Raw genomic sequence first — 20,668 nt, forward strand, 5'->3', positions numbered from 1 at the left:
CTCTCTAAGTCTGTGCGTGTGTGGAAGGTGAGGCTGTCTGTGTAAGGAGACCTAGGCAGAAATGGTCGATACAAGCAAAAATCATAATAGGGGGCCCCCTGTCCCCTCCTCCTAGCTCAGGCTCCATCTCAGGAATGGGCCTGAGGGAGAAGGAACAGTCTCTCTCCCTCCTTGGAGCCATAAAGTGGCCAAGCTGCCTTCACACAAGGGCATGACATCCCAGTGCCAGCTGGCCGAGAACTGGGGCCTGCAGCCAGAGCTCACCACCTGGACCTCACAGATGTCCGTTCAGAGGAAAGAGGGGTACTCCAACTACCAGGGCCCCAAGGAGCATAGACTCGGGGTCCAGGCAGGTTCAGTGCTGGCAGGCAGGTGACCACGGCTGCCCAGGGAAACCTAGTGGGCAACTGTTCCCTCCTGCCCAAGCCTGCCCTTCTCCCGCCTCTGCCTTCCCACTCAGCCATCTCCACAGGAAAGTAAAGCTCAACCCCAGTGGGCCATGAGCCGTGGTGTCCCCACAATCTGTACCTCCCAAGTCCCCCAGGGAAGGGGGAAGGGGAGCCAGAGGAGATGTTGCATAGGTTGCAGTCATGCCCTTGGCAGGTGTAGGCCTGGCTAGGCTGGAGGAAGATGGGAGAGGAGGCTGAAGGAGGGGAAGGAGGAGCTCAGATGGCTCAGGCAGAGTGAGGAGCATCGGGGTGAGCGATGTTGGTGGCCCAAAGGGTTATCCTCTCCAGCTTGACATGGGAGCTCAATCCCTGGGCACTGAGTCCGCTGGGAAAACTTTAGCCAGGGGAGTCAGAAGGGCAGGAGGTTGTACACAGACATGCACACCGAAGCACATCAGGGTGGGAGTGGTGGGGGAGAAAAGGCGGTGTCAGAACTTCAGGAGAACAGGATGTGGGGCCAGCGCCCTTGGGTGGTGGCAGGGTGCCCTTTTGAAGATCCTGGGGCACCCTGCAGGGCTTCAGCTCATGGGATAGGGGAGGACAGAGGGTTGGGCAAGATTTAGAAAATTTCTGCCTCTGACCCTGCCACTGGAATTGAGTATTTCTCCAGTCAGGGCTCGTGAGGACAGCCTCAGCCCTGCAGAGGTAATGTGTGGGGACAACCGCTCTTCACACCACCCCCCACAAGTCTGGGGAAGGCGAGGGTCACCCCAGACACCCCCACCTTTGGAGGTCCTTTCCGTCTCCTCCCACTGCCCACTCCCACCTGCTGTGAGAGTGCCCCTTTGTCACCCAGGTCTGTCTCACACTCTTCCCACCCAGGCGTTCACCTTGACCATCTTTAATGAACGCGGGTGGGGGTATCTCACCCCCCAGAAGGCAGAGCCTCCCAGAACCCAGGTCAGGACGCTGCTGCCAGGAGGCTGCCTCTTAGAGACGGGACTGAGGTCCACACCCTCCACATTTGGCCTCCCTCCTCCCTGGGCAACTGCTCTCCAGCGCCAGCGAGCAGGAGGGGAGGGAGGAGAGTGACGCGCGTGTTGTGTGAGCACAGTCCCTCCAGGACCCACAACTCCAGGGACCCAGCAAGACAAACAGCAGTGGAGGGAGTGGCAGAAAGGAAACCCCGATGTTTGGGGCCAGCGCCAAGAAGAGGAGATAGCAACATTTGCACGGTTTCGAGACGGAGCATCGGGGCTGACCCCTGGCCCCCGCCTCAGACCCACTGAACTCATTAGCTGGGTGGAAGCCAGCCCTGCTGTTCACCAAACCACCGCCCCTCCGTAGAGAGAGGCCCTGGTGGGGCCAGGCAGCGAAGGAAGGAAAGCCCCACTTTCCCTTCCCCACGCTTCTACACCTCCCCAGCTGCACAGCGAGGGCCTCGCCTTTGAGACGGGCCCCACGCGGTGCCCGTGCACAGTCGCCACTAACAGTCTGAAGATCCACTGAAAGGCTGGACGGGAAATCTCGAGTGTGCGAGAGTGCGTGGAGGAAGGGGAGGTGTCCCCCTAGGAACTGAGTGAGGGGCGGGGCTGGAAGAGCCGACTGTGCCCGGGGCGGGAGTTCCCGCCCTTCGGTTTCTTTATGTACAGGAAAGGGGGGGGAGGGTCCGGACCCCATTGGGGTCGGTCCCGCGCCCCCTCGCCTCCCCGCGCCATGCCCAGCACAGCCCTCAGTCACCATCATGACTCCCCCGGCGACACGCCAGGGGCACAGTCCGACGAGGGGCCGGAGGGAGGACCGGCGGGCCTGCCCGGGGCCGGAGGTCACAGTGAGGTCTCTACGCAGGAGCCGTGGCGGTGCAGCGGCCGGTGGCTGTGGCCCAGACACCCCTCCTGCCGGTGCACGATGAGGACCGGGAAGTAGAGGGCGTCGTGGTAGGGCGGCGGCGGCCCGGCCTCCTCCTCGTCGTCGTCCTCGTCGTCCCCCATGCTGGCCTGGCTCGACAGGCGTGTCTGCTCGGTGGGGCAGCTCGCCTCGTTGACGCTGCCGCTCCGGCTGCGCCACAGGCAGCTGCGCCGGGAGCCGTAGAGGCGGCCGAGCGAGAAGCGGCTGCCCCCGCAGCCCGGCCCGCCCCCGGGCGCCGGGCCGGCCCGCGGGCTGGCGCAGATGCTGAGCGCGCTGCGCGAGAAGATGGACGAGCTGCTGACGGCGCGCTGGCAGTGCTCGCAGCTGCGCCGGTACGGGGCCACGCCCGCCGCGCCCGGGCCGCCCACCCCGCCGTAGCCGCCCGCGGGCGCGTAGCCGCCGCCCGCCGCCCCCGCGCAGCGCGCCCCCAGCCCCGCCAGGTCCATGAGCACCGCCTCCGAGTAGCTGGGCACCAGCTGCTGGTTGGAGCGGATGTGCCACTCGAGCTCCGTGCTGTCCACCGTATTGACCCGCGGCAGGCGGTGCGTGAGCGGGGGCAGCAGCTCGTCGCTGGGGCTCAGGCCGCCGCCCGCGCTGCTCGCCGAGCCCGGGCCCTCCAGGCCGAAGAGCTTCTCCACGTGGTAGTGCGCGTAGGCCGTGCGGTACTCGGCCAGCACGCGCAGCGGCCACGACAGCGTGAGCAGCGCCGCGGCCCAGAAGGCCGACGAGCAGGCGTACCAGGGCGGCCGGGCCGGGTCCGGGAAGGCCACCATGAACTCGCGGAAGTCCACGTTCTTGAGGTGCATGCCCTCGCGCGCCTCCATGTAGTCGTCCAGGCCCTCGTTCTCGGCGAAGAAGCGCGCGCGCTGGCACAGGTAGGCGTTCTCGGCCTCCACGCTGGCGAAGCTGAAGCACTTGGTGAAGCGCAGGCGCGTGGCCGGCGCGCCCTCCAGCCCCACCAGCGCCTTGGACACGTCGCGGACGCCGCAGCGCGCGTAGTCGAACTCGGCCTCCGCCACGTGCGTGTTGACGCGCTCATGGTAGACCTGCGGCGCCGGGGAGGGCGGCGGGAGTCGCTTCTGTCGGCTCACCCTCGTCCGCCCCATCGCCGCTCTTGCTGCCCGCTCAAACCCTAGGCTGCCCCGCTTTAGAGCCCGCTCGGAGCCGGGCACCATCTTATCATCGGCTTTACAGGGCCACGCAGGCCCTCAGCGTCCTCCGTTACGGGCTGGAGCTCGGACCTACCGGTGTGCATGCTAATTGTCATGAAGCGCTGCCTTGTCAGGGGGTCAGGTGCTGGCGGTGAACCGCCCATCGTCGGGCTTGCCCAGCCTTTTTGCCCTGTCTCCCAAGTCCCCCGCTGCCCCTTCTTCCCCTTTTACAGTGTGTTCCCCAGTGGGCGGAGGAGCGCCCTGTCCACCGGTCTTTGTCTCTGGTCTCCCTGTTCCCACCTTAGCTCTCACCCAGCCCCCTCCCCGATTTCTCACAGGCCCCAAGCTTCCGTTTACCCATCCCAATACTGAGACAGAGGTCGCCCTCCACTGAGAAAATATCTTCTCCCAGGGCTCTAATAAGGCCCAATCCTGGCGGGTGCAGGAAGTGCTAATTAGCCCCCACCCCCACCTCTCCATGGGGCCTCCCGCGCCTACGTCCATCTCTTTGCCAGCCGACTCCCACCTCTGGGAGCCTTGGACTTGGGATCCAGGGCCCTAGGTTTGAGTCTAGCACTACCGCTTAGAAGCTGCAGACCTCGGGCAAGTCACTGAGCTGAGGATTCCTTACCTGTGAAAGAGGACCTGGTAGCAGCCACCTCACTGAACGGGTGAGAGCATGCTGTGAGATAGTGCCTGGGAAGCCATCTCCAACCATTAAGCACTAAGCAGTATAGACCCTGGAGCCAGACTGCCTGGGTTCAAATCCCAGCTCCACCACATACTAGCTGTTTGACTTTGGGCAGGGTACTTAACCTCTCCAGGCCTCAGTTTCCTCATCTGTAAAATGTGGATAGTAGTTACCTACCTCATAGGGTTGTTACGAGGATTAAAGAAATGATTTGGGATTTATAATGTATGTCGGGCAGAGCCTGGCTGCTAGTGTTTGCTGTTATTATCATGGTTGTTACTGCCCTCCTGTTTCCGTGTCCACAAGAGCTCACCGCTGCCTGTGCTCCTCCGCCTGGGGGCAGTCAGTCAGGGTCCCAGCACCCCCCTCCCATCTGGACTGGCCTGTGCTCCCCTCCAGCCCCTCACCTGGGTGGTGGTGTAGGCGTCTCCATTGCGGTATCGGGTGACCTGGCGGGTGCGGCGGACATAGTGGTAGCTGATGGCCTTCCACCAGATACAGGGCGTGGCCTGCTGCATGCGGCCCACACGCTCCCGCACGCTGCTCACATCAACACGGTGCTGCAGCTCATGGCGGGCTTGGCAATGCCAACACTCCACCAGGTAGACGGCGTACAGCATGAGCAGGAAGGCCAGGGGGATGTAGACATAGCCGTTGGAGCAGGGGCTGTCGTGGTACATGAGGCTGTTGCCCTGGTAGGCGCTGCTGAAGGTGAGGCGGGTCACCGTGGTTACGTGGCACCAGGCCACGGCCCCCAGACAGCCGTACATGAGCAGCGAGAGCAGCAGGCACTTCCAGTGGGACTCACGGCAGAGGGACTTGGTGAAAGAGGGCTGGATGGGACGCTGCTGCTCAGATGGGCAGGGGAAGGTCCGAGATGAACGGGGAGTGAGACGGAGTGGCGGGACCCGGCACAGAGATGGACGGAGGGGTGGAAGCCAGCATCAGAGATGACAGGCAGACAGGGACGCGGAGAGAAAAGGTAAGACCGAGATGGGAGCCGAGGACCAAAGATAAATGCAGAAATGACCCAGAGTGAGCCACAAGGACAGGAAAAGAGACCAGAACGCCAGTACAGGAAAGTGCAGAGAGAGACAGACACCCCAAAAGGCAGAGAAGGATCAGAGCCAGAGATGGAGGGAGGAGGCCCAGGTGGCAGAGAAGACACAGACGGATAGGATGGCACCCAGAGAAAGAGAGTCCAAAGACAGACATAAAGATGGCCATGAAACAGGAGGTGTGGATGGGGAAGACAAGGGAGGACAGATAGGCATCAGCGAAGGCAGGTCCCCAGCCAGGACTCCTTCCAGGTGTTCCAGGAAAGCGGGGAGGGACCCACTGACATCACCTTCCCACTGAACAGGTGGGGCCCTCACACCTTCCCGATTCTTTGAATCCTGGGTTCTGCAGGAGCCAGTCCTCTTTGACCCATCCACCTCCCCGTCCCTCACAGACAAGTAGTCTCATACCTCCTTTGGAGGGGTGGGGGGGGTTGCCCAGGAAACCCCAAGCTCTGACTCCCCACATTCTGACCCCGAGGCCTCCTGTAAGTCTCCTTCCTGGACCCTAACATCCTTCCCGTGTTCTAAGTTGAGAGGGAGAGGACTGGCATCTCTGAGTAGAAGGCAGTCCAGGAGGAGATATCCAGAAGGGCAGAGGCAAGTGGCTGCGGAGTGGGGATGTGGGACCGGGTTAGGGGGGTAGGAAGGAGGACGTCTGCAGTCCAGTCATTTGTCAAAATGATTCTTGGGGCTTTCTGGGGGCCTGTTAAAGCACTTGGCCCATTCGGTCCCACGGTCGCCCCAGTGAGTTGTTTACACGTGTAGACTGGGTGCTCCTGAGGGCAGGGTCTCATTCTCTGCATCCGGGGTGCCCACCATGGTGCTGGCACCCAGCAGCCAGGATTTCGGGTGGTGGGCTGTGCCTTCCCACTCCTCATCCCTGCTGTCTAGCTTTAGGAACTCCCCCCTCCCACACACACACCCTCCTGCTGAGATCCTGATTTCCTCCAGTTTGCCAGGCCTGACCTGGAGGCTAGCCACAGGTAGGGAGAAAAGGGTGGAAACGAAGGGCACAGTCACAGGCAGCAGGCCCTGAGCCTGGTGTGAAATGAGAGGAAAGATCTGGAAGTGCAGATAGGTAGGTGGGCTAGGCAATAGCACACAGCATATACAAACAAGATTAGGGTACATGTACCTTTCCAGGAGCCTTGTCCTTGGGGGGTGTGCAACGTGTACCTTCGTGTGCCGGCCTGAGGGTGCACGTGTCCCACTGAAAGCACAGCTGAAAGGGTCTCTACCTGCAGGTCTGTCCCTGCCCATGTGCTTCTGCCCTAGTGCGGTGTGTACACTGTGTGCACAAGTGTGCACGGGCGATGGGGGAGGGGAGCAGTGCTACTGGTACCTTCCTCAGTCTCTTTGTTTCCAGGTTAAGAGGACTGAAGAATAGGGCCCCCAACTAGGGATATGCTTATTTCCAACACTCTGAAGGATTCCTGGGCTCAGGGCCCCCGTGGGAGTGGGGAAGCTGCATGGACGTTGGGAGAGAGAGGTGCACTCACAACCTCCTAGTGACCCCAGGGGGAATCTCCTCTGTACACATTTGACCTTCTCAGGACCACAGCTCAGGTACCACCACCATTTCCCCATGGTACTCTCCTGCCTCTGCAGCCCCTCCAAGTCGCCCTTCCTGGCCTTCAAGATTGCATCCCCTCAGCGAAACAGGATTCCTGCCACGGTCCCCACCCCATCCGCCCGGGGTCCGCGAGGCTCCGCCCCTAGGCCCCTCCCCCTGCCCAGGACCCCCGAGCCCCGCCCCCGGCGCAGCCCCTTCCCCGCCACGGCGGACATCTCCGGCCGCCGGTGGGGGCATCGGCGCGGGACTGCGGCTGCAGCGGCAGACTCGGGGTGCGGGGCGCCGGCCGCGCTGCGGCGGAACCGGCGGGGGCCGCGCGCCGCGGGGGATGGGGGGCCAGGCTACGGCCGCGCCCGGGGAAGGGGCGCCGCCTGTTCTCACCTCCTCTCGGGCGGGGCCCTCGGCCGCCGCCGCCGCCGCCGTGGGCTCCTCCGGGACCCCGGGGCCGCCACTTCCGCCGCCGCCGCCGGCGCTCTCTCCCGCGCCCGAGCCAGGGGGGGACATGGCGTAGAGGGGGTGCGTCGAGCTCAGGGCTGCCCGGGGGGCTGCCGGGGGCCGAGGGCATCCTGCGCGGGCCCTGGGGAAGGGGCGGGAGGGGGCGGGGCCCTCGCTGCTCCCCACCCCCCCGCTGGGGGGAGGGGGCCTGGAAAGGGCACCGGGGGTAGGGGGCTTAGGGGCTGGGGGTGGGGAGGCGGGCTGGGGGGCCGGGCCGGGGGGGCCGGGGCCGGGGGCGGGTGTCACCTTGAGGCCCTCGCGGCGCCGCTCCGCCTCCCGCCCGCTCCCGCCGCCGCCTTTTGTCTGAGCCGAGCTGGAGCCAGCGCGCCCCACCTCTTCCTCCCAGCGCAGGAGCCCCGCCCCCGGCCCCCCAAACTCCGCCTTCCCCAAGACTACCTAATAACCACCCCCCAAAGAGAAGAAGCAACAGGGGCTCCCCGCACCCCTTCCCCACTCCCAGTCTTTCTCACCGCACCACCACCACCCCCTTCCTGGGAAGATCTTTGCCGCAACTCCTTCCGTCCCTTCTCTGCGGAGTGGGCACCAGTGGTTCAGCCAACATCCCTCCCCATCGTTGGTTCCTGCAAGTTCCTGGGGCCGCGGGTGGGGAAAGGAAATTGAGTCTTGGAACCCTAGGGAAGATCCTTATTCCCAGTTGGCTGGTAACGGGTTAAGGCGGGAGCCAGCCTTCAGAGGCTAGACCCAAGTGAACAGAGAGGGAATCGGATGAAAGGGAAAGGATTGGAGCGAGATGTGAGAAAGGACTACCAGAGGGCAGAGGGGAGGACATTGGAATCAGCCTTCACAGAGCCATTTTCCTTCCCTAGAGGAACAGCCCCAAAGAAGCAATGAAGCATGTACATTGACCTAGGCTGGAGATCAGGAAGCCTGAGTTCTAATTCTTAATCCTGGCTCTGCCATTAAGGGGTGGCGTGACCTTGGGCAAGTGCCTTCCCCTCTTTAAGCCTTAGTTTCCTCATCTGTGCATTGAAAAAGTTGCCTGGACAATCTCTAAGCCTCCGCCCTTCTTCTGTGGGTGTAGGAGGCAAAGTCATAGACCCCAGGCCAGGCTGAGTGACTGCAAGTAGCCTGCCCCTTCCTGCCATCCACCCCCACTGCTTTTCCCCGTACTGCCTGGGACGGGCAGAAAGAAAACTGACATGCATTCATTCATTCCTGGATGCATCCATTCAATAAACAGGCATTAGGTACCTACTGTGTACCCTGTTCAGAAATGAAACATACAACAGTCTACCCTCAAAGCGCACAAAGTCTAATGGGGAGGGGCACTAATCATTATGATAAATAGTATAAAGGCTATGCATATTCAATCTGTTTCTGCACTGTGAAATCCTACTTTGTGCCCCGTCCTGTGTTAGAGTCTCTGACATATAGTAACTGGTCCCCTATTTACCCACGAGGAACTGATGAGGTTATGGGACATCGGTGAGGTGAGGTGAGGTGAGGTGGAGTCCGGAGCTGACGACCAAGAAAGAATTCTTGAGACATCTTTGGTGCAAAATGGTGATATATTAAAGCACGGGGACAGGACCCATGGGCAGAAAGAGCTGCACTGGGGTCATGAGGAGTGGCCCATTATATACCCTCAAGTTGGGAGGGGGTTAGGGATAGCGTAAGCCTCCAAGGAATTTTGGAAGCAAGGTTTCCAGGACCTGGAGGGGGCTAGCTATTGTTGGGAAAAGGTCATTTATTACCGTCTAATAAAACCTTAGTCATGAGACCCTTCAGATGTGTATCGGTGGGCCATATGATTGGGGGATGATCGCCAACACATATCTTGGCGGGGGGGGGGGGGTTGAGATAAAGGAAGTTTCCAAAGGAAATTTTATATGTTCAAATAGACTTACAGGATCCTGGGGGAGGAGGAGGGTGTCAGGCCAGGACTGCCTTTTGCCCTTAGCAAAGTATTATCACTGAGGCAGTGGAGTCCCTAGAGGAAGGTCACTCGGCCTGTTGCAAGGACTTGTCAATGGGCTGTAGGTAGTAAGGAAATTTAATCATTTTTCTTCTGCTTTTGTTTCCCACATCAGAACCAAGGTATAGGGAGTGTGAGCGATTTACTCAAGGTCACCTGCTAGTACTCACAGAGCTAGTCCTAGAGTCCAGATCTTTTCCATTCCAAAGGCCATGGGGCTGTTTGTGGGTAGGAAGTCAACTTAAGGCAAAGCTTTGGAGAACCGTCTCTGGGCTAGGGGACAAGCTCAGTCATGTGCTGGGGTGCTCACCTGAGGCAGAATGGCCCCTGCCTCGGTCCCACCCTCCCCCACACACCCGCTCCTGGTCCTGCCTCCGTTTTCCAATTCTCCTCTTTCCAGGCCAAGCTAAGGTGGCTGGCTGGCGGCCTCCTGCTACAGAACCATCCAGCCTACATGATCCCCCACTGGTCAGTCATGATCCCCCACCGGTCAGTCATTCCATCCTCCAGACCCAAACAGAGGAAGGGTGTGGTCCTGAAGAGGCTGGCCTCTCCCCCATTCTCAGCGCAGAGGAGGAATCTCACTTGGTGGCTCACTCCAGTGTCTCCCACCGGTATTTTTTTACGGGAAGCCCTGCCTCTCAACTAACTCCAACCCCACTTCTGGTCTCAGCCGGTTCCACTTAGTTCAGTCCTCACTGCAGACCACGCAGAGTTCCTAGCCCTGCTCTTTCCTAACCCAGATAGGAGGCTCACACTCCCCATTTAGTTGTTGTGATCTTGCTCCTGTTCCCCACCCCTACTGCCTTCCTGTCTCCACCTCAGGGGGGCTTTGGAGGACAGCTTGCCCAACTCCTTTTGGCCAACCCCAGAGCTCCCAGGAGATAAAGGACCCCTAACAACCCCCTCCATCCACACACATTACCCTTCCTTGGAAGCTCAGGAGAAAGAGGGGTGAAGGGAGGGGGCAAGGAAGGAGCCAGCTGACCAGCTGGTCACCATGGCAACCGGGCCTGTTTCCTGAAGAGGAGACTGGCTGGGGTGGGTGGAAGCTGGGAGTGGGGGCACTACAAAGGGAACCAGAAAAAAAACAGCAGAGAGAGAAGAGGACTGGAGGGGCTGAGGAAGCAAAGTCAGGCCCCCGACCATGCTGAGGCCTGAGTCAGAGTCCCCAAGTCATCTTTCCAAATGGTACTGTATGGTCCCTCTCCCCATTCTGAAGGGTCCCCAAGAAGGGCTTCCAGTCAAGAGTGCAGGCAAGGTGCTGGAAGCAGTGAGTGACTCAATGCTGACCTCATGTGGCCAGAAAAGGGGCTGCTACACACCTGTTACGGTTCCGAGCGGGACACGGGACCGAATTGGGATGGATTTTTCCTTAAATTCAGCTCTGTCTGAAGGAAAGCGATGGTCACTGCATACTCTGAGTTCTTGTGTCCTTGCGGTGGGTGCCCCAACTCCTTAGACCTTCATAAAGGAAACAAAGTTTCAGGGAAAATGTTTTTCAGAGTTTTGGATTAGGGACAGGAGAACCCGGCTCTGTCCTTCCTGACTGATCTTGGGCAGTTCAACTCACCTCTCTGGGTTTCAGCTTCCCAACTTTAAGATGGGGATGTGATAGTGCCAGATCTGAGCCCAAGCAGTCTGGGTCTGGAGTTCCCGACTGTATTTTTGCTCTAGCCTTTGAGGATGAGAGAGGAACATGTCAGGGGAGGAAGTTGAGAACATCTGAAATCACACTGACCTCAAGGGAAGGAGATGCCTCAATTTCCTTGGGCTTTCCCCTCATGGCTTCTCACTGCCTCATGCTCAACACATCCTCTCCGCTCTGCTTCTCCACAGGGATGAAGAGCAGTGAGGCATCTCCTCCCATCTGCCCACCACTCTTCTCTCTTGACTCACCCCTCCAAGCACACACACTAGGTACCTCTCTTCTCCCCAGCCCTCTTCCCTTCCCCTCACTCCACTGGGTAGTTGACCCCCCTGTGTGCCCCCATGGCACCCTGTTCTCACTCCTGTCTTGGCACAAGTACTCTGTATTATAATTGCCAGGGAGATTTTTGAAGGCTGGGACCATGGGACATTTTTGAGTGGGGGTGGGGTTAGTGGTTGCTGGTTATTACTGTTACTCGGTTTTGCTTCCAGCAGAAAGACCAATGTCAGGCATATAGGAAAAACCCCATGCATGTTTGTCAAACAGAGGAATAGATGGATGAAGAAAATGAAGTTACCTGGAGGAGGGCAGTAGGAAAGCTGGCTCGTAGCTGTCTACACTCACTCCACCTTCTTTCCGCCAATGCCAGAGATGGAAAAGGGAGGTGTTCTCTTGGGAATGATTGTCTAAGATCATTGCTGCCCCTGGGTTGATGGCACTTGGGGTAGGGGATGAATCATGGGGAATGGGTCGGGGCTCACCATGGGGGTGGAGTTTGCCTACAACCTCCCTAGGCCCTTCAGGCCCAGGGAAAGAAGGGACAGGAAAGGAGGAAAGATGTGCTGGCATTGGGGCTGTGGCTGTGGTGGGGACCTCAGCAGAGCATGGCCCAGCATGTCTGGGGCCTCCCCATCCTGGCCCCACCATGAGGAACTAAACTTCCCTGACGGCTAGGGGTAAGCAGATGTTGGAACCGCCCAGAGCCAGTGTTTCATCCCTGTGAAGAATGACCGCTCTGCTTTTTTAGACAACAAAAAACATGACCACTCTGCAATTTTTTTTTAACACAACAGCTTGCCTGAGAAAACCCACTTTCAAAAAAACAAAAACAAAGACAAAAAAAACATCCTCATGCCCAATTCTATATGATCTGGGAAGTTGATGCAGAAGACCTCTAGCCAGGACCCAAAGAGAGAGCTCTTCCTTTAAAGACAATAGATATCCCCTTTCGTTCCCTACCCAAACTCCTGGGCACCAATAGATGAGAAAACCACAGAAATTGAGAGAAATGGGTAGGAGATAGGAAGCAGTGCTCTCCCTGCAAGATGCCCAGCCTGTGCAGATGATTAATAAATATTCCTTTAAAAACAAACGAAAACGGGCGCCTGGATGGTTCAGTTGGTTAAGCAACTGCTTTCAGCTCAGATCATGATCCCGGGGTCCTGGAATCAAGCCCCTAATTGGGCTCCCTGCCTGGTGGGGAGCCTGCTTCTTCCTGTCCCCCTCCCCCTGCATGTGTTCTCGCTCTCTCTGTGTCAAATAAATAAATAAAAATCTTTAAAAAAATAAAAACGAATAATGAATGAATTAATGGAAAAAATGAAGAAATGGAAGAAAGGAAGGAAAGAAAGAAAATGCATGGAATTAATGAATGAAAAGAAGGGAAAAAAATGAATGAATGGATGGATGGACGGACGGATGAATGAATGAATGAATGAATGAATGAATGAATGAATGGATGGATGAATGAATGAATGAATGAATGAATGAATGAGTGGGTGAATTAACGCACGAGTGACTCAGGACCGGGTAACCCCTGACTCGAAGCCAACCCAGAGGGCGGGGTAAGGGGGATTCCGGGGGGCGGGGCCTCGGTCCGGAAGCGCCTATCGGGGGCGGGGCCTGAGGGGCGGGGCGAGAGAGCGAGTCCTACTGGGCAGTCCAGCTGCCCTGAGTAGCCGCTGCCGTGGAAGCCTCCAGCGCTCCAAGCCTCGCCCGCGCTTCTCGCCGACCCCTCGGGCTCCCGCAGCCCGGGAAGGAGGCCACTCCCGACCGGGCTCCAGCTCTGCAAGGCGGACCTGCAACCCGGAAAGGCGGCGCGGCGGAGCCTGGAGCCGGATCCTGCTCGGACCTGGCCCCCGCGGGCCGGCACCGCTGGCATGTCGGAGGCGCGGAAGGGGCCGGACGAGACAGATGAGAGCCAGTATGACTCGGGCATCGAGTCTCTGCGCTCTCTGCGCTCCCTGCCCGAGCCCACCCCGGCCCCAGCCTCTGGGCCCTCGGATGGCGGCGGCCCCCAGCCCTGGACTCATCCTCCGGGAACAGCCAAGGAGCCACAGGAGAAGGAAGACACAGATGGGGAGCGTGCTGACTCCACCTATGGTTCCTCGTCGCTCACCGAGCCCCTGCCCTTGTTGGGGGGCACGGAGACCGAGAACCCAGCTCCACGCTCGCAGCTCCCCGCCGCGGGGGCGCTGAGCCCTCAGCAGCTGGAAGCACTCACTTACATCTCCGAAGATGGAGACACGTGAGTATGGGGTCTAGGCTGAGACAGGGACCCCTTCCAATCGATGCTAACTCCTGGTCTGCCAGGATCTTCAACAGGCCGGGAACCCACTCTGTGAGGGTACCTCAAGACACCCGCGCTGGAAGGGGCAGTCCCCACTCTCTCTTCCAAACTCCAGACTTCACTCTCAGCCCACTTTTGAGCTCTGGCCAGCCCCGGACCAGAGGCCATGGCATCATCTCTCTGCTTTCCCTTTGGAAGGTGGGCAGAGCTGACAGGGCCCTTACCAGACACCTGGAACCCCAGCTAGCAACTTGGAAAGCTGCCAATAACCCACCCCTTGGAAGTGAAAATTCCCCTGACCAGTCCAAGTTTTTTGTTTTTTTTTTCCTTGCTGGGGGAGAGGGCATCCTTGTTTGCTCAATATCTGGGATTCCCAGCCCCTGACCTCAGAATACCCTGTCTCAAGGAACAAAAGGTGCCAGTTACAGGTTGCCAGTGGGGGTCAAGAAGCTAAGGATGGGGGTACTGCCAGGGTGCAGAGCCGAGGCTAGCTCCGAGGAAGAGGGGGTGAGCCAGGCTGGGGCACTCTTGCCCCAGCAGACAGACAAGCGACTGGCGGCCCAGCATACTTCCTTCTCTGCTGCAAAAGGGGAAGTGAGGGCTGGAGTCAGCTTTACCGACACCCTCCACCTCCTGAGCCCCCCAAGTCTCCCTCCCTGTCCTGTCTGATCCCTTTAGTTTACCCTTCCTCTCCCGGGCCCAGGCAGTTGGGGGGCAGGCAGTTGAACCAAGAAGCAGTTTGTGTGGGAGGGACTGGCCAGTTGAAGATTTGCCCCTTAGGAAGAAGAAACACCGTCAGGTGAAGGGGTGGCTGGGATTTGGGGGCGAGAAACAGAGTGGAGTGGGCCGGGGTCCCTGATCAGGGATGCTGGAATGAATGGTGGTGGGGTGGGTAGAGGAGGCCAGAGGTGTTTGTCCTGACCTGCTTTTTGGAGATGGGAAGAGTCCTAATCCTGGGTGGCCTTTGACAAAGACAGCCCGTGGACCCAGTGGGTGGGAAAGGAATGACCCCAGGCCTTTTTGTAACCAGATCACCAGCCTCAGGCCCAGAACCAAGATTTGGGGGGCTCCATGTGGAATACCTATGACTGACCTTTGACCTAGGGATTGAAGACTTCTGACACTGCCGTCCTTTGTTAGCCTCTCCGCTGCTGCAGCCTTTACCTAGTTAGAGACAGGTGTCTATCTAGACTGTGGGGGGGAGGGCAGAGAAGAGGCGGCAAGACTCCCCAGGAGGTCCCTAGGGAGGAGAGGGCACTCTCTTCCCTCAGAGGTGTCTGGCCTGTAGGACTTATGGAAGTGGGAAGAGGAAGTGGGAGGAGGGGAGACAGGGAGAGAGGGAGGTGGCTGCAGGAATGTGACCTAGAGAACAGGCCCTGGCCGAGGGGATTTCCAGAGCGGTTCCTCCCGCCCTCCCTCCGTCACTCTCTCCTGGGCCTCTCCTGCCGCCTGCCACCAAGCCTGCCCTCCTCGTGCCTGAGCAGCCCCCTCCCCAGCCCGGATACGCCTTTACCCAAACTACCCCTTGGGGCAGTTAATGCCCCAAGGCAGCTGTCCTGGCCTAGACCCTCCAGCTCTGGCTTTCGTTTTCCCCACCTGACGTGGGGAAACCCCAGGACTGGAACTTCCCCTCCCAGCTGCCCCCTCCCACCTTAGCAAGAGGCTAAGGCTCTTTGGCCCCCAAGAGACGCACATTTTCTGCACCGCACAGACCTCCCCTTGGAACTGTATGCGGAGTGGAGGGCCTCTGGTCAGGCCCCACCCAGTCTGTGCTGTCTGCAGACTGACCCTCTTGATTCCCCTGTGAAGGGCGGCAGGACAGGATGCCTCGCTGTCTCCGGGCTCCTCTTCCAAGAGCTTCTGTTTTCTCTCCCTTGGAACGTGGAACATTGAGTCGCTGGGAGTGGGGGCACTCCTGCCTCTCAGTCCTCCCTGTTGGGGTTGGCGGAGGTGGGGAGCTCAGCCCCGGAAACCACCTCTGTGCTACCCCAGCAGCTTTCAGTTTGGCTTTGAGCTGCAGCCGGCCTGGCAGGGCCCTGGGGCCAGAGGGGAGTGGGGTGTGGGCAGGCCGAACAGGAAGGACCTTGTCCCATCAGCACCCTGCCCACGCTCCCACTCCGCCAAGGCCCTCCTGAAGGCCAGAGATGGGAACTTGGAGCTCCCAGCCCCAGGATCCCCGGCTTCCCTCACCAACCCTCACTTCCTGGCCCAAACTCTCACTTCCTACACCTGCCCTATGAGTGGCTTCTTGGAGATTGATGTGCTCTTCCTTCTAACCCCGGGACCCCAGGACCCTAGCTCCCTAGCTCCCTCTCTAGGGCCTGAGCCCTGACACTAAACGCTGTTCCTGCTGCTTCCCCCTCCCAGGCTGGTCCACCTGGCGGTGATTCACGAGGCCCCAGCTGTGCTGCTCTGTTGCCTGGCTTTGCTGCCCCAGGAGGTCCTGGACATTCAGAACAACCTTTACCAGGTGGGTGGAGAGGGTGGGCTCTGCCCAGATACCTGTACCTGCCCCATTCCTAGCAGCCGCACGAGTATACTGAGGCTACGCACTCCGGAAACCATATGCCGGCCACCGGGATAGAAGCCAATGATACAGACATGAGTAAGACACAGACTCTGCCCACAGGGTGCTCGAGCCTGGGCTAGGGGACTCATGTCAACACCTAATTACATAGCACAGTGACAAGATTATGATAGAGACACATAGCAGCTACTGTGGGATCCAGTGTCTGTAGGGAGCAGCCCGGGAAGGCTTAATATGGGAGGTGGCATCCGCATGGAGGCTTAAAAGAGGAGAATGCCCGATGGAGGCTGCCTGGTACCTCTGTCTTTCCTCCCGCCTGCCTTTCCTTGTCACGTGGCCCCTGGGGATAACAGGGGGCTCCCTGGGAGGTGGGGGGGGGGTAAGACCCCACCCCCATCTGTCCTTTCTCCAGGGGCTGAAGGGACCTGCAAGAAGAGCAGGGGCCCACTTCCCTCACCCTGCCTCCGGAACTGGGGGTCCCAAGAGCTTGGCGGGCGGTGACAGAGGGAAGGGTTTTATAGCATTTCCTTGGAAGACCAGGGCCACAGTCTTTATAAGCTGCCCTCAGAGAAGGTGCTGGCAGCTGCTAATTCCTGGGTCTACCCTAGCATGTCCCCAGAGGTAGGCGTCTGTACATTTGCCCTGTGCCCCTTCATGCCTGCAGACCGCACTCCATCTGGCTGTACATCTGGACCAGCCTGGAGCAGTTCGGGCCCTGGTGCTGAAGGGGGCTAGTCGGGTGCTACAGGATCGACATGGTGACACGGCCCTGCATGTGGCCTGTCAGCGCCAGCACCTGGCTTGTGCCCGCTGCCTGCTGGAGGGGCGGCCAGAGCCAGGCCGAGGACCATCCCACTCCCTGGACCTCCAGCTACAAAACTGGCAAGGTATGGCGGCCTCAGGGCCCGTGGGATGAGAAGGGAGCAGGAGATGGACCCCCACTCTCAGGGAAAGGAGGCTCACAGCGTGTCCATCAATGCACCTCCAGTTCCAAGCACATAGGTACTCGGTACATCTTTGCTGAAGGAAGGAAGGAAGGAAGGAAGGAAGGAAGGAAGGAAGGAAGGAAGGAAGGAAGGAACGAACGAACGAACGAACGAATGAATGAATTTGATTGAGAACTTACTGAGAGCCTGCTGTGTGCAAAAGAGAGAGCCAGACCTTGCCCTCAAGCTATTTAGTTTAACAGAGATTTCGATGAACTCGTTAATTCATGTGACAGAAATGTACTGAGGGCCTGCTATGTGCCAGACAGTATTCCGGGAGCTGGACTGGCGTCTGTGAACAAAACAGACAATGATGGAGGCCAACAGGAAGCCTAAGCAGGGAGTTTTCTAGCAGGTAGCAAGCAGCAAGCCCTTTTCAGGAGAGCAGAGTGAGAACTAGAATGTCAGGGATGGGGGGTGATTTTGAAAGAGAACGGCCAGGGAAACCCTCAAGGAGCAGGGAGTTGGAGCAGAGACTTGAAGGAGGTGAGGGGTGTCACTTTGAATCTAGTTCGGGGCGGGGGGGTCCACACCAGAAAGGAGACAGCAGAAAGGTTAGGGGAGCCCAGGGAAGGGCTGAGGCCTGGGGATCCTGGAGAGCTCTGAAGAAGGTGGTTTTTGGATAGGTCTTGAAGGCAGGGAGAGTTTGAGAGGGGTGGAGGGGAGAGAGAGAAGGGGGGAGGGGTATGTGGGGGGGAGGGTGCGCGTGTATATGGGGTGTCACTCAGCCACCTGACCCCTGAAGCGTGAAAGTTTCAATAACATGACTCTGAAAAAGTGGAAACTTTGAGTTCCTTTCCCCTCAGACTTTTGAGGGGGTTTTTTGGGTTTGTGTTTGAACAGTCCTGTGATCAGAGGCACTGAGTGGGCAGTAAGTCCCTGGGGGCTGAGGGGCAGGGAGGTCCCTGAAAGAGGGGGAGAGGGAGTTGGTGGCTGCCGCTGAGCAGCCCCCACCCTCACCCCATCCCAGGTCTGGCGTGTCTCCACATTGCCACCCTGCAGAGGAACCGGCCGCTCATGGAACTCCTGCTCCAGAACGGAGCCGACATTGACACGCAGGTGAGGGGCTGTCAGGACCAGCCCGGGGCCTGCGCCACCGCCCTGTCCCGCCCCCGGCCCCCTGCCCAGCGGGCAGACCCGGTGGCCCTCACCTCCTTCTCCGGGCCGGGCCCAGCATGATGGCTCTCGAGGCCCCCGGCTGACAGCCTCATTCCCCTGCAGGAGGGCACGAGTGGGAAGACGGCGCTGCATCTGGCTGTGGAGACCCAGGAGCGGGGTCTGGTACAGTTCCTGCTCCAGGCGGGCGCCCGGGTGGACGCGCGCATGCTCAACGGCTGCACACCCCTGCACCTCGCGGCCGGTCGGGGCCTCAGCAGCATCTCGTCTACTCTGTGCGAGGCAGGCGCCGACTCCCTGCTGCGGAATGTGGAGGACGAGACTCCCCAGGACCTGGCTGAGGATGTAAGAGGCACAGGCTCGGCTCTGCTCGCCAGGATCTCCCAGACCCATAGCAGAGACAGGCCCTGGAGCGGCTGAAAGGGCCGAGGAGCCGGGATTCCGGGGTGCAGTCCACATCCACGACTCTGCCACTCACCCACTGTGGGACCTTGAGCAAGCCTCTGCCCCTCCCTCCACCTGTCTTCTTAGTTGGTCAAGACCAGGGAGCTCCAGCTTGGACTGGACCAGGAGCCCTGCAGTTACAGTGGATCAGTGAGGCTGGCTAGGTGTTAAGACAGGGTGATGGGGCCTGTGGGAGATCAGAGGCTGTGCCCAAGGGTCACTGTACTTGGCTTCAGCAGGTAGTCGCAGAGGAGGAATGTGGGCCCAGTACTTCCGGGTCTTGGAATTTTTTTAAGAGAGATGGAACCTAGATTTCCTGTATATTCTTTCCCATTTTAAAATGTTCAGTGTCAAAAAGTATTCAGGGGCGCCCGGCTGGCTCAGTCAGTAGAGCGTGTGACTCTTGAACTCAGGGTCATGAGTTCAAGCCTCATGTTGGGCCTAGAGCTTACTTAAAAAAAAAAAAATTCAAAATGTTTCATAAGTACTCCACCCCACTGCCAACAAAAGCCCCCAGTCCCATGGGCTAGATCACTTCTGGGGTCCTTGTTGGCTCTGATATTCTGACATTAGCTTAGAGAGTGAGGGCCTGCCTAAGGCTTCAGGGCTCTGCCTAGCCCAGAGGGGCCCCTATTTGGGGGATTAGTAGGAAGATTTGTTCCGAGATGTCCTTCAACTGTCATTTGGTGGAGAGGAAAAGGCCCAATCTGTCTCCCCAGCTCCCTTTCACCATTGCTGCCTTTTTCCCGTGGGCCCTTATCCTGCTTCTCTCCATTCTCTTTCTCAGCCCTTTGCTCTTTTGCCTTTTGATGACCTGAAGATCTCTGGGAAGCCACTGCTGTGTGCCGACTGAAGCCAGGGCAGAGTCTGGGGCCCTGGAGACTCCATCTCTTTCCATCTGGAAGCTGGAGCCATAGCTGCTGCAGTTTGGGCCCAGACAATGTGCCCTCCTGGTGTCCTGGGGACTGCTGAGGCCACAGCCTGGGGCCGGCACAGTCCTGAGCTGAGAGGAGGGATCGCAAGTGAGAGAAGGCCAGTCTGGAAGGAAGACCTTCCTAGGTGGACGGAGATTCTTGAAGACTCCCAAAGCCCGAGGCATCCTGGGCGAAGCCTGTTTGCTTCTAGAAGATGGCAGGGGCTCTCGTTTCTACCCACGTTGGGTCAGCCTTGAAGCTGCCAAGCAGTAGGAAAACATGGACTCTCCCGAGGGAGGAGAGAAACTGAAATCAGCAAGCAGGACCCTGAGGGGTTCCAACCCACTGCTGTTGAGGACTCTTAAACATTGTTGTTTAAAGACTTTACACAGGAGGCCCTGAACTGAGCCTTTGGAGAAGGGGACGTTTCAATAACATGACACTAAAACAGCAGAGACCTTTAAAAAGTCCCCCCCCCCCCAAGTTATTTTGCGCACGCGCATGTCTGTGTGCGTTGGGGATTTTTAGATAGGCCTGCCTTGTGACTTTATGGCAGAGACAGAAGGAAATTGCCACCGGAGCAGGGTAGGACCTTGCTAGGTGTGGGGGGTTATGGGGAGAGCTAACAGTCCTCAGGCCTGTCTGTCCATCACAAACCCTTGCCCTTCCTGCGGACACAGATAAATGAGAAGAACCCCCCACCCCACCCCGAGGGTGGTGCTCGTCACTGCCCTGGAGGACCCCAGAGAGAAGGGCTAGCCTTGGAGGCTAACACGAGGGAGCTATGGCTTTCTCTGTTTTTCCTTTCATTCCACGCGTTTGAAGTCCCTGTTAGGTGAATATGGTCGTCTGGGTGTGGGGGAATAAACCAACACAATCTCTGGCCACTTGGAGCTTACAGTCTAGTGAATGAGACAGCCATTAAAATCATAAACGTCCAAATAAATAGATAATTACAAGTTGCAGTGGATGCTGTGAAGGAAAAGTAAAGTGAGAACACGAGTCGGTGGAGGGCCCTCCTTCGGGTAGTCGGGGGAGGTCTGTGAGGCGTGTCATCTCAGCCTGGACAGAAGGACGAGTGTCCAGGGGAAGGCCTCTGCTGAGAGGCCCCGGAGGGCGGGCCAGTGGGACTCGGCAGAGGGTGGGTGAGTGGGCGAGGTGGAGGGGCCAGGTCATGCAGAGCCTCGAAGGTCATGGGTGGTTGGTGGACAGAACTGCAGCCCAGCGGAGAAAGGAAGGAGAGAGCTTCCTGTCAGA

At 58.8% G+C, this 20,668-nt stretch overlaps 2 protein-coding genes across 8 annotated transcripts; one reads left to right on the forward strand and one right to left on the reverse strand.

Moving 5' to 3' along the window:
- Positions 1-2,069: 2,069 nt before the first annotated feature.
- On the reverse strand, positions 2,070-15,441 carry TMEM151B (transmembrane protein 151B). Of its 7 annotated transcripts, none has more exons than XM_087857065.1 (7): positions 15,213-15,441; positions 10,778-10,882; positions 10,530-10,668; positions 7,155-7,859; positions 6,336-6,390; positions 4,547-4,841; positions 2,070-3,343 (listed from the first exon to the last, which is right to left on the reverse strand). In XM_087857065.1, exons 4-7 carry the CDS (start codon positions 7,336-7,338, stop codon positions 2,216-2,218), a joined length of 1,662 nt encoding a protein of 553 aa, XP_087713191.1. In that variant the 5' UTR covers positions 7,339-7,859; positions 10,530-10,668; positions 10,778-10,882; positions 15,213-15,441; the 3' UTR covers positions 2,070-2,215. The 7 variants fall into 7 exon arrangements, with proteins under 7 accessions (XP_087713191.1, XP_045657500.1, XP_045657484.1 ...); XM_045801544.2 differs by having other exon boundaries at positions 4,547-4,844; XM_045801528.2 differs by having other exon boundaries at positions 6,336-6,471.
- Positions 12,771-20,298, forward strand: NFKBIE (NFKB inhibitor epsilon). The gene is made up of 6 exons (XM_045801481.2): positions 12,771-13,382; positions 15,792-15,894; positions 16,616-16,838; positions 17,908-17,996; positions 18,159-18,398; positions 19,285-20,298. Exons 1-6 carry the CDS (start codon positions 13,015-13,017, stop codon positions 19,348-19,350), a joined length of 1,089 nt encoding a protein of 362 aa, XP_045657437.1. The 5' UTR covers positions 12,771-13,014; the 3' UTR covers positions 19,351-20,298.
- Positions 20,299-20,668: the final 370 nt, after the last annotated feature.

This window comes from Ursus americanus, chromosome 29, assembly GCF_024610735.1.
Source record: "Ursus americanus isolate L20-20 chromosome 29, mUrsAme1.1.p, whole genome shotgun sequence".
NCBI classification, from domain to species: Eukaryota; Metazoa; Chordata; class Mammalia; order Carnivora; family Ursidae; genus Ursus; species Ursus americanus.

Excerpts from the sequence above, each read along its gene's own strand:
- TMEM151B (XM_045801502.2), bottom strand. The coding sequence starts at position 7,277 with ATGTCCCCCCCTGGCTCGGGCGCGGGAGAGAGCGCCGGCGGCGGCGGC. Across the intron at positions 4,988-6,335 it reads AGGACAAGGCTCCTGGAAAG|CAGCGTCCCATCCAGCCCTC; the intron begins GTACATGTACCC and ends CCATCTGAGCAG. Across the intron at positions 3,344-4,546 it reads ACGCCTACACCACCACCCAG|GTCTACCATGAGCGCGTCAA; the intron begins GTGAGGGGCTGG and ends CCGGCGCCGCAG.
- NFKBIE (XM_045801481.2), top strand. The coding sequence starts at position 13,015 with ATGTCGGAGGCGCGGAAGGGGCCGGACGAGACAGATGAGAGCCAGTAT. Across the intron at positions 16,839-17,907 it reads CCAGCTACAAAACTGGCAAG|GTCTGGCGTGTCTCCACATT; the intron begins GTATGGCGGCCT and ends ACCCCATCCCAG. Across the intron at positions 17,997-18,158 it reads GAGCCGACATTGACACGCAG|GAGGGCACGAGTGGGAAGAC; the intron begins GTGAGGGGCTGT and ends ATTCCCCTGCAG.